General features: G+C 38.1%; 1 protein-coding gene across 3 annotated transcripts in view; it reads right to left on the reverse strand.

Moving 5' to 3' along the window:
* Positions 1 to 13143, reverse strand: part of DSCAM (DS cell adhesion molecule) — a 427035-nt gene that overhangs the window by 158764 nt on the left and 255128 nt on the right. For 2 of the 3 annotated variants that reach the window (XM_015882861.3, XM_085548376.1), the window contains exons 4-8: positions 12933 to 13079; positions 7387 to 7665; positions 4796 to 5071; positions 2015 to 2311; positions 941 to 1216 (exon numbers count right to left, since the gene is read on the reverse strand). In XM_015882861.3, the coding sequence (XP_015738347.2) occupies positions 941 to 1216; positions 2015 to 2311; positions 4796 to 5071; positions 7387 to 7665; positions 12933 to 13079 (1275 nt within the window). The remainder of the gene's footprint in view (positions 1 to 940; positions 1217 to 2014; positions 2312 to 4795; positions 5072 to 7386; positions 7666 to 12932; positions 13080 to 13143) is intronic. The other variant, XM_085548372.1, reaches the window with a different exon arrangement.

A 13143-nucleotide genomic window follows, 5' to 3' on the forward strand; every position in this document is an offset into this window, starting at 1 on the left:
AAAGAGAAAGAAAATAAAGGCTCAGATGTCTGTAAGAAAGCAATTTTACTTGTTATCTCTGTTTCTTATCTGAGAACAGATGCAGAAATTGACCCTTCTTCTTCCCTCCTCTCTACCACCAAAAGAAAAAGAGGCAAGAAAAAGCTCCAAAGAACTTCACGACTGGTGAAATTACACTCCAATTCTTCCCACAGGCTCTCATGGGGTGGACTGTATAGTGGTCCTGTTGCTCAAAACCAAGTGCAACTGCAGTCAGGTTTTTTGTCTTTTGTGTCCTTGTGAATAGGTCTGACCATAACCAAGATTGAAATAGCCTGAACATAATGCTAGGAAAATTTCTGTTCTCATTTATTTCTGAAGTCGTTAAGGTTATCCTCATTTGGGACTATGATAATAGATTTTAAACATCCTGTTAGAATTTAAATTCACATTTACTTATAGTACTAACTTTCTACATCATTAATGGCAGTCAGAAAAACCTGCTTAATAACAATTAATGTTTGTAGTTTCCTTCTCTGTTTACTGACAGAAAAACATGCTTCAAAATTCTCATCTTGTTTAAAGTTAGAAAGCTACTAACTAACGAAAATGCAGAATTAGCCACTTAGCAGAAAAAAGAGTCACTGGTGAAATTTAGGTCACAAAATATTTATTCATTTGCTGATCAAATTGCTGTTGTGAAAACTGCCAATAGAAAGCTTGTTTCTGTACAGTCTCCCATTAAGTATCAATAATCTGTCAACTGAATAAAGGAGGGTAAAAATCAAGAGAGACCAAGAAACAGTGCCTCATTATTATCTATGTCATCTTTAAAAATGAACAGAAATCCACATTAAATGTCTTAAGGATTCGTTGTCTGACTGCCAAGATAATCTTACATGCACTGTCTTGCATTTCACACAGCCATTACCCCAGCTCTAGTTCTCCAAGTTATCCTTACCTTTCACTGTCACATGAACGCTCTGGCTGGTGGACAGCTGGGGCTGAACAAGGACATTACATGTGTATTCACCCTCATCTACCTCCTTCTGCACATCTGAAAGCTTCAGCGTCCCATTGTTCTCAAAAGCCACTTGACGATGGTTAAAGGGTAGCAGGTTAGAGTTCTTGTACCACTTGATGGAGTAATATGGGTAGCCTATTACACGGCAGTGGATGTAGGTGTCCCGTCCTGCTATTGCTGTGATGTTTTTCATTGGTCGAATACTTGCTGGCCCTGAGAAAGTAGAAAGGAAGTCATGAATATAAGCACATTTGTTTGAGAAAATAGACTTTTTTTCCCCCCCCCCCGAATATTCCAATGTTAATGACATTTACAGATGCAGCTTGCACAACACTTCTCAGTATTTGACAGTTTTTGCTTTTAAGAGCCACTTAAGCAGTTTCCCTAATCTTTGTTTGCTCTAGTTTTCCCTCACCCTGCAGCATACATACTAATTATGTGGGGGTATATGTTTGCATTATCCAACACTTGTCTGATAAAATCTTTGCTACATTACAAATTAAAAGTCTGATGATGATTTAATTAATGTGAAATACTAACACTGATACAAAGCTAAAATCGTGTTACACATGAGAACACTGACAAAGTTAGCATTTATTTTGACATATATGAAGTATAATACTATGAGGATGGGTATTATGCCATGTAAAGCTAGAAATGCAAGATAAAGTACAGTATACATGAATAATTACAATGAATGTTGGACAAGTAAAGGAGGAAAGAAAAAAACATGCACAGCAGGACTAAAGTAAAGAAAATGTGAATTAGTAATGATGAGTATATGAAAAAGAGACTACAGAACACAAAGAGGAGTCTTCCAAAGTTTAACCATATCATACGCTTTCTGGGTCTGGGAAGGCAGGGTGGGAAAAAAGAGGGGAGGAAGAAAAGGAGAGGGAAAACAGTAAGTTGGTTTTGGCATTCCAAGACTCTTTTCAACACATGCAACAATCTTTTTCTCCACTACAATGAGTTATGTGTGTTTTTTTGAGGAGCTGATTTGACAAGCACCTCTTACGTTTATTCGAGCCTGGTACGGGACGACTCCAGCAGAGTTGTTGGCAGTACAGCGATAAACTCCACCATCTCGGACCTGAGTGTTAGAGATGTTCAGGTAACTGACCACATTCCCTTCAGAGGTGATAATCTGGCTGATACGATGACTGCCATCCTTCACAATGGGATCTTCATCCAGTGTCCAAGTGATGGTAGGCAGGGGGGTCCCCTTCACATTGCACATGAGGGAGACTGGCTCGCCTGGACTCACCACTTTCTCACTGAAGGCAGAAATTATTTTGGGAGTACCATCTGTCAAGAGAAAGAAAAGGAAGAAAATAAAACTTACATGCTGTTCTCTCTATCCTGAGGCTTGTTACAAGACAAAATCTTTATTTGGAAGAGATGTAAATAACTGTATTAGTGGACATAAGTTTACTTACTGAGAGATGGAAACAAACTTTTGTAGTAGATTACTTAAGTAATTATTTCCTTACTGAAAGTTTCTTTGGTATCTGCTAAGAAACTTGATAGTGACTTCCACTACAGAAAAAGCACTAGAATGGAACAATGAGGGCTCTGCAGGGCTATATGAACTGCCAGGTTCTTTCAGGGAGGTGTCAGTCATACACAATTCATCAGTAATGACATGCAACAAACCCCTAACATGCTTTGAAATTTTCTTTTCCTGATACATTTCAGCTCCTTTAAAAGTTAAAGAAAAATTCTGTCAATGAGCCAGGCATAACTTGCATAGGCTAATTTCACACAGCTGTGTCAATTCAGTTTAGCCCTGACCCACAATATCCCATTTAGATAAGTATTGAATTAAGCTTTCTCTGAATAGAAGCTGCCAGTAACAATAGTGATGCCAATTTCTTTCTGTGGTCATTTTGTGTTGCAGATAAATAACGCTATGCAATGAGAATGTTCAAATAATTTTTCTTGTTATCAGTGTCACAATGTACTCAGCCTCTACTAAGCAAATGAATAAAGAGAATGCACAGAGACACAAACTTTGAGGTTTTAAGTAGGAAGCAGGATTAAATAACCACACCTACCCAGAGAGCTCAGAGGAATAACATTTAGGAATGATGACACTGCTGTAAGTTAGAAAGTTCTTTCTGAAATCAAGTAATGCATGCTCTTCCTTGAAAATTATACTTTCAAAGCTGTATCTTATAAGGGATTTCTATGTAATTAGGGGCAAAAGTGCAAGAGACCACATGTCAAGAGCACTGTGCAGAATATAGCAAGCAAACTAGGAGTTTGGGCACCAGTTTTTTTTTACTGTCAGGTTTTAAAAAAACAAGAGGCAAGTAAACTAACTTAACTGTCCTACAGTGTTAGCATCTGCAAGAAACAGAAGGCAAAGGATATTCATTACCAAGTGAGAGGCCAAAGACACGTAAAAACACATCTTGTACATGAAGCTCTTTATGGACAACTCCTTTCAATTACAGAATGCTGCCAGAACAGAATTAACAAATCTCATGCTCTATTTGAGCACAATATGTACAATGGACTACCTCTTTACAAACACTCTACTACGTGCTACCCTTGTGTTTGGGAGATTGAACCACAATAATACCCTTGGAAATCATAATTCTTATACTGCAATTTCAGTACAACATCACTCTGAGAAAACAGGCACGATAGATGGCACAAAGCCATCCTCAAAACATGCTGAGTCACAGTAAAATTACAAATAGTGCTGAAATATTTCTTTGCTTGCCAAATAGTGAAAACCATAAGGCACTGCCATTCTCAGGCTGCTGAAGGACCTCAGCATACAAAGAGGGCATTTTGTTCAGTTTGATTTCATAATTTTTTATCTTTCTTCCTCTCTCATTTCTGTCCCATCAGTTGTGTGACAGGAGTTTTTATTCATTTATTTCTTTCCATCTCTGACTCTCTTCCTTTCCTTTACTGTGTACTAGATACCATCATCCTTCAGAAAACAAAACAACAGTAATAGGATAAAAAGGTTTTTATCCTGAAAGGAAACTGTCACCAAACCAATAAATCTTTGAGTGTGCACACCATGTACCTCTGCTAGCCCTCCTTCTTTTTTTTTTTATTTTTTTTATTTTTACTTTCTAATTCAAGTGATGGGCTTTTTTTTGGAGATAAAAGCAGACATTATTTTCCCAGCAAGACCCAGGTGTCTTTGAAATCTTTCCTGCTGTTACTGTCTGATAACCTGCACTCTCTTGACACTGTGATAGATTATCAATACGCTCTTTAGGCTTTCTCAGTCACAGGAGATGGTTGCCGAGGTAACTTGGTCCAGGCAGGTAATCTCCTCTTTTTCTGTAAAGACTAAAAATAGTGTCCATGCCACAACTGCTCTACATTCTCATTAATGAACTGGCTCTGTACAAACTGCTTGATTATCATGTGGAACATTGTGTCAGGTATTTAATATGATGTCAAGATCTTCAGCCAATCTGTCCAACCAGAACCAGAAATGCCATACTAGAAAGGAAATGACCAGAGTTGAATAGGGATCTCTTTTCACATGTTACTGCTGAAAAGTTAGTGTAAAAAAATCAACACCATCACCACTAAAAAAGAGGGACTGTGAAGACTGTTCAGGAGGGATATATTTTTCAAATCAATACCTTCCATCAGTTTTCTTCTCTTCAGAATAGTGAGATACAATAACCTCTGCTGACAGCTCAATGGTACCCTCTTCTCCTGTTTAGAACCTTCCATACTTCACATTACAAAAGTGTTGCCAAAGACAACATGTAAAAAATGGAGATTAGAATCAGTAAACAGGTAGTGACTCACCTTCTAATATTACTTGAACATAGTCTTGAGCGGACATTTTGTCCTTGCGCACAAAGCACTGGTATGCTCCACCATCACTCTTAGCCATGCCATCCATGATAAGGTTCTCCCGGTTGATCCCAGTGATCCGAACATTGTTACCAGGGTTAATGATTTCACCATTGCGGTACCATGAGAGTTCCTGGTCCTCTGTTCCTGTCACACTGCAGGACAAGGACACTTGACTACCAACGCTGCTTTTTACTTTCCGTGGGCTGATTGTGGCTTTTAGTGGTTCTGCAGATTTAAACCAAAAGAAAGGATAGGGAAAGTAAAATACAGAACATTAAGTATACATGTATATTTACATGAAAGTAACATATTAACTCTCAACTAAGACAAACAACAAAAATCACATCCATACCCTTCTGGAAAAAAAAGAAAAAAGAAAAAAAGAAAAAAAAGTACCAGTAAAACAAATTTTAAAAATCCCCACAGGTTATTGTGCTTGCTCTAAACAAGTATTTCCTCCATGAACATCCGTGACACAAAACATAAAGATCAACCTACTCAACATATAATCCCCTAAATGAATGAGAAGGAACAGATCTGATGAGTAACAACACTCTTGCTAAGGGCCAATCAATTGCACTACATCTTTTGAAAGGATAGGATAGGACATTACTTCAGGTTAGTTCAGTGTGGACCTTCATACTGGTGCATTAGACGTAATTCTGAAGATCATCTTCTAGTTTCATTTCCTCCAAAAGGAACACAGTTAACAATATCTAATGTGAACAAATCTAGTAAATGACAATTATCAGCATCAGATTCATTTTCAACAGTGGAAGGTACATACTAAAATGTTAACACCAGATGCAGTCATAAACATCTGTGGAATCTGTCCACATGTAAATGCTTCTTTGTGTGGGCTCACTAAATTTTCTGCTTTAACACAGGAAGACTACAGTATTGTCAAGTCAGTCTTAAAATGGACTTGGACCAAGGTAATATGTGTTTTATACTGGAACAAAAGAGGATGAAAAGAGTTGAAAAGAAATCATAAATGTACGTATTATATTTATCCCATTTTCTAATAGTTACTGACATCCCTGAATGCAGTGCTGATCTCATGTTTTGTGCATTTTGGTTTAATGTCCTTATAAAGATAATGAACTTTTGTGAAATACAAATTCATATTATCTTCTTGTGTAGGCTCAATACTACTTCTACCACTTAGAAAAAAAAAGTGTAACGTATTTCCTTTTTCAGTTGAGGATAATCAAGTCTGATATAATCTCTGATAATAAATATGAATGATTCTACTTATTTTTTTAGCCAACTAACATGCAGATTTATACTATTATAATATTATTATTATATTCCCACATAAAAATTTCCATGACCAAATCATTCACTTTACAGAACATTTTATAACACAAAAGTTGCAGTAGATCTTCACTGCTTCTCCAACATATATAGCAAAAAATTACTGATTCACTGGTTGCCTGGAGAAACACACTTGTCAATGACTTCTATCCTTCCAGATCATAGACTCTTATGTATTTGTCTCTTTGTCCAAAAGGGTTCAGATTAATAACTAATCTGTGATCAGATGCATGTTACAAGTCACTGAACATCTCTATATTTACTATAAAAAGGCCAGAAAGGCTCAAATTAGTACCACCAACATCTCAGAGATTCAAGAAATTGAGGAGTATCTTCCATTACATAAGAGAGTAACACTGTTTTTCCCAATTTTTTCTTCCTGCCAACCTTATACAGAAGATATCTACTTGCTGGCTGATCACTGAGTCCATACATAAAACATACCACTAGGATCTGGGGATACTTTCAGTATAACCAGGAACTGCATCACAATATGTTTTTTAAAAGTTTTAATTTTGTGCCATACGTTACAAACTGAACTTTAATGCATAAGCTCACTAGTTATAACTCACAAGTTATTGATCTTTAATTTTTGTTTTACTTAGCCCAAATCTGTCATTTGTAACTATTGGTGAAGACATTTTAATGGTCTGAACTGTTCTTTTTCACATTGCTAGCTGTGATACACAGGTGGAAATGTTATTTCACAAAGTGTAATTTCTATTCTGGGAAATCATTTCTCTTTAACAATAGAAGAATAACACTTTTCCAGTGCAGTGCTTCTGACTAATAATTATCTTTGCTAGAATTTGTGAAACATTCAGAATATTCACACATGAATACTCAACTGAGAGGAGGTATGAGTACTCAATATTACTGAACAGCATGAGTCATGGCAACAAGAGTTTGGCAGCTTTATTCATGAGAACATTTGCAATTTCTTTTTAAGCATCCAATTGAAGATTCTAAATTACATATCCTCTGTGTGATAAATTACATAGTTACATTATAAATTGCATCTATTTGCTCTTCTGATCGCTCAATTGTCCAACTAACTCATCTCCCCAGAGTCTAATTTCTAATGTTGCAAAATTCTGGGAAGTTTAAGCACTGCTAAGGTAAAGTAACAAAACAGAAGGGTACAAAAAGATATAGCAACATCTTCCACATGTAAATGTCCAGGCAAGAAGCAACGTAAAGCCTTCAGTCAGCCCAAAACTTACGTTTTACATATAGTCGCCCTATCATCTCGGCAGTACCATAGTTGTTCCACACCTCGCAGACATAGTTGCCTGAGTCTGAGGGACGCGTGTTCTCTATCAGAAGACCTGTAACTGTCTGCCGAAACCTGCTGTCAGGCTCCCAGGGAACGTTGTCCTTCAGCCAACGATACTTTGGTGTGGGGTGCCCTGATGCTTTGCAAGGCAGCTCCACTCGCTGTCCTGCCATGGCTTTACGGTGGTCAAACCCATCTAGAATAGATGGAGCTGAATTCGCTGGATCTGAAAGAAGAGAGATTTTCAGTGGGAGCATTCAAATTATTGCATTCACTAAGCAGTATGTCAATATTTATTCTCCTGCCTTTTTGACTACCTAGTCCAGTGTTTTATGTACTACAGTTTGCTACTGTGCCCCAGCCATCAACCTGAAATATCTCAGTGGTGATGGCTGGGATCCAGCAGCACATACTACTAAAACACCTAATGACTACTAGGAAACACTCCCATTGGATTTTTTCCAGGTGGCAACCATTTCTCTGATCATCCTTCATATCCCCTATGAGAGGAATGAAGAGCCAAAAATATGTTGCCTGACCAATTACAACAGTTATCCCTCCACTACTCAATTAGAATGAAGCCAACACACTTTCCATATTTCTCAGTGGTCTGAAGGCTTTAAATTAAAGGCACAGTTGTCTAGGTGTATGCATGATTGCACTTTGTCCTTTTAGCAGTCATTGACTTAACTGGCTCAAGTATTGCTCACATGGAAGCTACAGCAAATCCTTAACAAGAGATGAAGAGGTTAAATGAGCAATCTGTACTAAATTCAAGCTATGCTGTAATTGCTACCAGAGCTAGTTAGTTCAAAATCTTAGCTGTATCTTCATGAACTCACCTCATCTATGCATCTTCCACAGACCTGGGAGGATACACATGAGAGCCAAATACCTGTACTGCACTAGTTAGAGACACAATGCATGTTATTCTATCAATCCAGAAACTCGAATTTTGGTGGTAAATGAATGAGCTAAGTAAAATTTTGAGGATAGCTAAATAAAACTCCAAATGCTGAGTTCAATTAAAGATAACCACAGATTTTTTACTGTTCTGTAGTTGAGCCATTAAGGGCAACAGCACGTTCAGTTTACAGTAACTTACTGCCTGTCTCATCAGAAATATGTCAGCCAGCAGTTAACAGATGAATTTGCATGCATCAGTAGCCACTGGGTTCATATTTGGCATGGAGGAATTTATTTTTTAGCTTGCCATGCTGTTTACGTCTGGCTTAGTGAAAGAACACTTTGCCAGGATGCTATTGGAAAGGCCAATGTCGATTTGACTAATTGATTAGCTAGTTCCTTTTTCCCCTTTGGGATCATGAGGCATCTATGCTTTCTGTGCATAGATTTCTCTGTGTAGCCTGAGGAATTAACTCCATAAAAATGTAAGTATGTGTGGAATTACAGCTCTGGCTGTTAGGAAGAATACATCTACATAAATACAGCTTATTTAGTTGAAAATAACAATTAAATAAAGAATAAGTAAAACTGACTTTTAGAGTTATTGCCTGTAAATTACTACTCAAAACTCCCAGTATCGTTGTATTATGCCAGCGTGTTTCTAAAGACTGTATGGAGGATATATGTGGTTTCATTTGGAACCTCTAAAGTATAAATATACAAAGTACCATGTGGACTTCAAAGAAGAATAAAGGTCATCAAGGGAGAAACTAAGGTAATGGTAAGGAAAAGATGTGGCTAATAAATGCCATGTGTTGACAGCTTTCCATTTTTCTGCAAAGAGCCACACACACTTCAAAGCCATTCCCAGTTAAAGTGTGACATTACCTATGATGAGAAGCTGGTGATGACAGAAAAGTGGCATGCCTGGCTCCTATTCCCTAAGCAGAAGCCAGGAAGGCCAAGAAAGCTGCCTCAAGGTGGGGGCAATGGCAGTAGCAGCCATGGGAATCATGTCTTCTCTCTGCAACTACCATTTCCCCCCCTTCAAGAGAAACCCACCCATCCCCAGGTCCTCTTTTCCAAGTTAATATCATTTTGTTTTTTCCCTTGGTGAACTGAGCCAGAGCAGGAATAAGCCAGCATGAATCCCCATCTGCGGAAAAGCTGAACTGAGATTTCACTATGTTCTTTCAAAGCTTTGAGATGGATTTTATAGAGAAGATATTTCAAATATATTTAGGGCAGCACAAAATATAACTCAGAGGATTTGCTTTCTTACACTGCCTTCTTATATATTTAAACGGATGATTAAAACATCTCCTTAGCATGTTTCTGGAAGAGACTTGTGGTTAGAACTCATACATAACATATATTCTAGTTAAGTAAATAAAAAGAATAAAATACAAAAGAAATACCAGGATTCCTATACAATTATCTCCAGTAAGGTAAGTGGTAAAGTAACATATCCCAATTACAATATCTGACTATTCTGAATGGTTATTTTTTTTACTGTGCCTCAACACTCAGCAGCAAATGACTTCTGGCAAGGACAATGGGGAAAAAGGCAAAATACTGTTTTGTATTTTCTCCTTTGCATCTTTTCTGAAGGACAAAGCAAGAAATTCATTATGCTTTCAATATCATGGGTTGGTTTTTTTTTTGGTGGTTTTCTTTTTGGAGGGTGGAAGGTTAAAAGGAGTTGAAGAGTTTAGGAGCTGGAATTCATGGTTGGACAAAATGATTTTTGGAAGTGCACACTATAATGGGCATTAGAGGAATATTCTTTAGCACATTATTTGTCTTGGATTTTATTTTGAAAGGCTCCATGATTTCAAAGATATGTTCTTACTGCCAATGCAATTCAGAATTCTGCTTTGTACACAGGCATACTAATTACCCAGATTTGTATTTTCTCTTATATACACATTCCCTTCTTCACTCTTTCAAACAATCAATAAGCTTAATACTTTACTAGAAAATATGTCCAAAATAATAAATTCAATATCCACAAAAATACTTAATCTTCAATTAAGCTAAGAATATTTATGGCTATAAGAGGCAGGCAAAAAATGTAAGTCCTATGCAAGTGGACCTTTCACAGCTATGTTCATGGATTCTCTGATCTCAGTTCTTTAAGGACTCGCTAATTTACATCATAATAAGTTCCTCTAGAGACAACCAAACAAAACCTGTTAGAGAAGCATTAAGAGTCCAACTCTGTTGTACAGAGCTCAGCATAGCTCTAATGGAGAACAATTAATCCCACAGAATTCAAAAATGCAGTTATTGTACACAGGTAACATTTCTTATTTTGTTTTTGCCTGCTGAGGGGAAGAGGCAAGTCCAGAGAGGGCAAGTCTGTTTGAGTGCTTATTATGAATTACAAACTATACTGAGCTTTTAGTTTTCCCCTTTTGTTTAGTGAAATAACTAAAAATTTCCTGTGGTAACCAAGATACAAGCCTGATTTTATTTATGTTACCACTGGCTCAGCCTCAGCATGGTTTCATACGGAAACAGACCATATTACAGAGCCAGCTAGAAGGACAGGACCCTGCCTATTCATATAAGAACAAAGCAGGAAGATTGCTGTGCAGAAAAAAAAATATTAAAAAAATCTTCATCTGTCTGTGAAAAGGAAAAGCTGGAGTTTTGGCCACCAGAGACTGAAATCAAGAAACTCCTGGATCTTACTGGTAAGTGATTCTAACCTGATCAATCACACTATTTTTAGCATTAGCATCTTTACATGCTAATTTATGTGTTCAGAATACTTCAGAATATTTTGGTGATGTTCATACTGGAGGAGGGCATGAGGCTAGAGAGTTCAGACCTAATTACTGGGTTTGTTTCTTTTCTGATAGAAAGACCAAAAAAGAAGAGGATAACATCAAAAGGAGAATGGCTGCAGTGCTAGGTTATGAAGGCCCTCAGTTCAAGAAAGACAGGGAACTCCTAGAGAAACTCCACTGGAGGGCCACGAATACAATTAAGAGTTCTGGAGCACCTCTCTTATGAAGATGGGCTGAGAGACCTGGGACTTTTCTGACTGGGGAAGAGAGGGCTTGTAAATAACTAATCGGTGGGAGCCAAGTGCCTGGGGCCAGGCTCCCACTCCCAGGCTCCCTCCCATTCTCCAATGGGAGAGATAGGACAATGGGTTATGGGCTCAAACTGGAGCATTCAATCTGAACTTGAGAAAGGAAAGAACTCTATTTTGAGGGTCTCAGAGCACTAGAACAAGCTGCCCAGAGAGGTTGAGGACTCTCCTTCTCTGGAGATTCTAAAAAATGACCTGGATAATTTCCAGTGCAAGCTACTTAAGGGAACCTGCTTTAGCGGGTGATTGGCCTTGATGATCTCCAGAGGTCCCTTCCAACCCCTACAATTCTTTGATTCTGTGGTACTCTGATGGATCTTTAGGATTTAGTTATAGTGAAAAGGAGAAAAACCTCTGTGAGGCATTCAGTGTGATGGTGGAATTGTCTTCTGTAAAGGAGAGTCTACTGTCAGCTGACTCTGTGGATCAGAGAATGCAACAGTAGATTTGTACACAGGCAAATACAGTCATTGGTATCTAGCAGATGTGGAAGATGGAAAAGAGCTATTTCTATACAGATGTATTTGAGAGTAAGTTGCAAACTCATTCCTAGGAGGCTGCTCCTCCTTCTTACCTCACTCACAACTGAAACCTTCTCTCACAAGGAAAAAAATGAGCAGAAGGGGAAACTGAAGAAATATATTGACAACTCAAGTGTTTTGCTGTGGGAGGGACAGGGTGATCTTTCTTCACACTCACAACAATTGGTAGATGATTTAAATTTAGAAGAAAAAGTGAAAATACCTCATTTACCTTCAAATTCTCCTATTGCACTAAGCCATTTGCACATTTGCCTCCCACCAGCCCTCCTGTTTACCTACAGCACCCTGAGTGTCCTGGGTCTAGTCACATTTCTCTTCTGGCTGGAGACCCCTCCTGACAGCAGGAGAAAACACTATTTGCTCAGAGGAAGGAGCATTTGAAATGAAAAGGAAGGCTGAAATGCACATCAGCTAACCTGAGATGCCTGCAGCAGAAATACCTACAGCTGAGCTAAATGCCCTGAGCTCCTGCTGTAGTTAACATAGGCACCATGGGATGATTCATCTCACCCCAATATGGGCTGCTAAAGCAGACCAGACACATTACCACTTAAAGTGTCTGTGCATCCCCCTCGATTTCAAAAGGGAGGCTAAGGGGACTAGATACTTTCACAGTGAATGTCTAGCTTTAATGGGATAAATCCCATCCACAGTCCTTTCACAAAGCACTCTAAACCTACTAAAACTCACTGTACTAAGTGCCAAAGCCAAGCTGTGCACTACCTGCTCTCTTGAAATATCTAGAAATAGTAGGAAAACAGAAAAAGAAAATGATTTTAAAACAGAGCAGCAATAACCTCACAGTGGTCCAACTCTACCTTCCATTTGATAGAAAACTTGGTTGTTGGTGCATATTGGCGTGAGATCATGCCTTGTCAGTTCAGCACACTAGAGACACGCATATATAGTACTTATTTCAACACTATATTTATAAGGCAGTACCTGATACAAAAAGTCTTGCACTGTTGCTTTGTCGTGTTTCTCCAGTGTATCTGTGCCTTGTGATACATCGGTAGTTGTACAGTCCATCTTCATTCTGTACGTCTAAAATATACAAGGCTCCCGTGGATGTGATGAGAAATCTAGGTCCTGAAAGACACAAGAATTTTCATCATTTAAAATATCTGCAAGCTGTTAATGTGTTCTGCTTCTT

This window comes from Coturnix japonica, chromosome 1, assembly GCF_054131305.1.
Source record: "Coturnix japonica strain WE chromosome 1, WE-NBRP24, whole genome shotgun sequence".
Taxonomy (NCBI): Eukaryota; Metazoa; Chordata; class Aves; order Galliformes; family Phasianidae; genus Coturnix; species Coturnix japonica.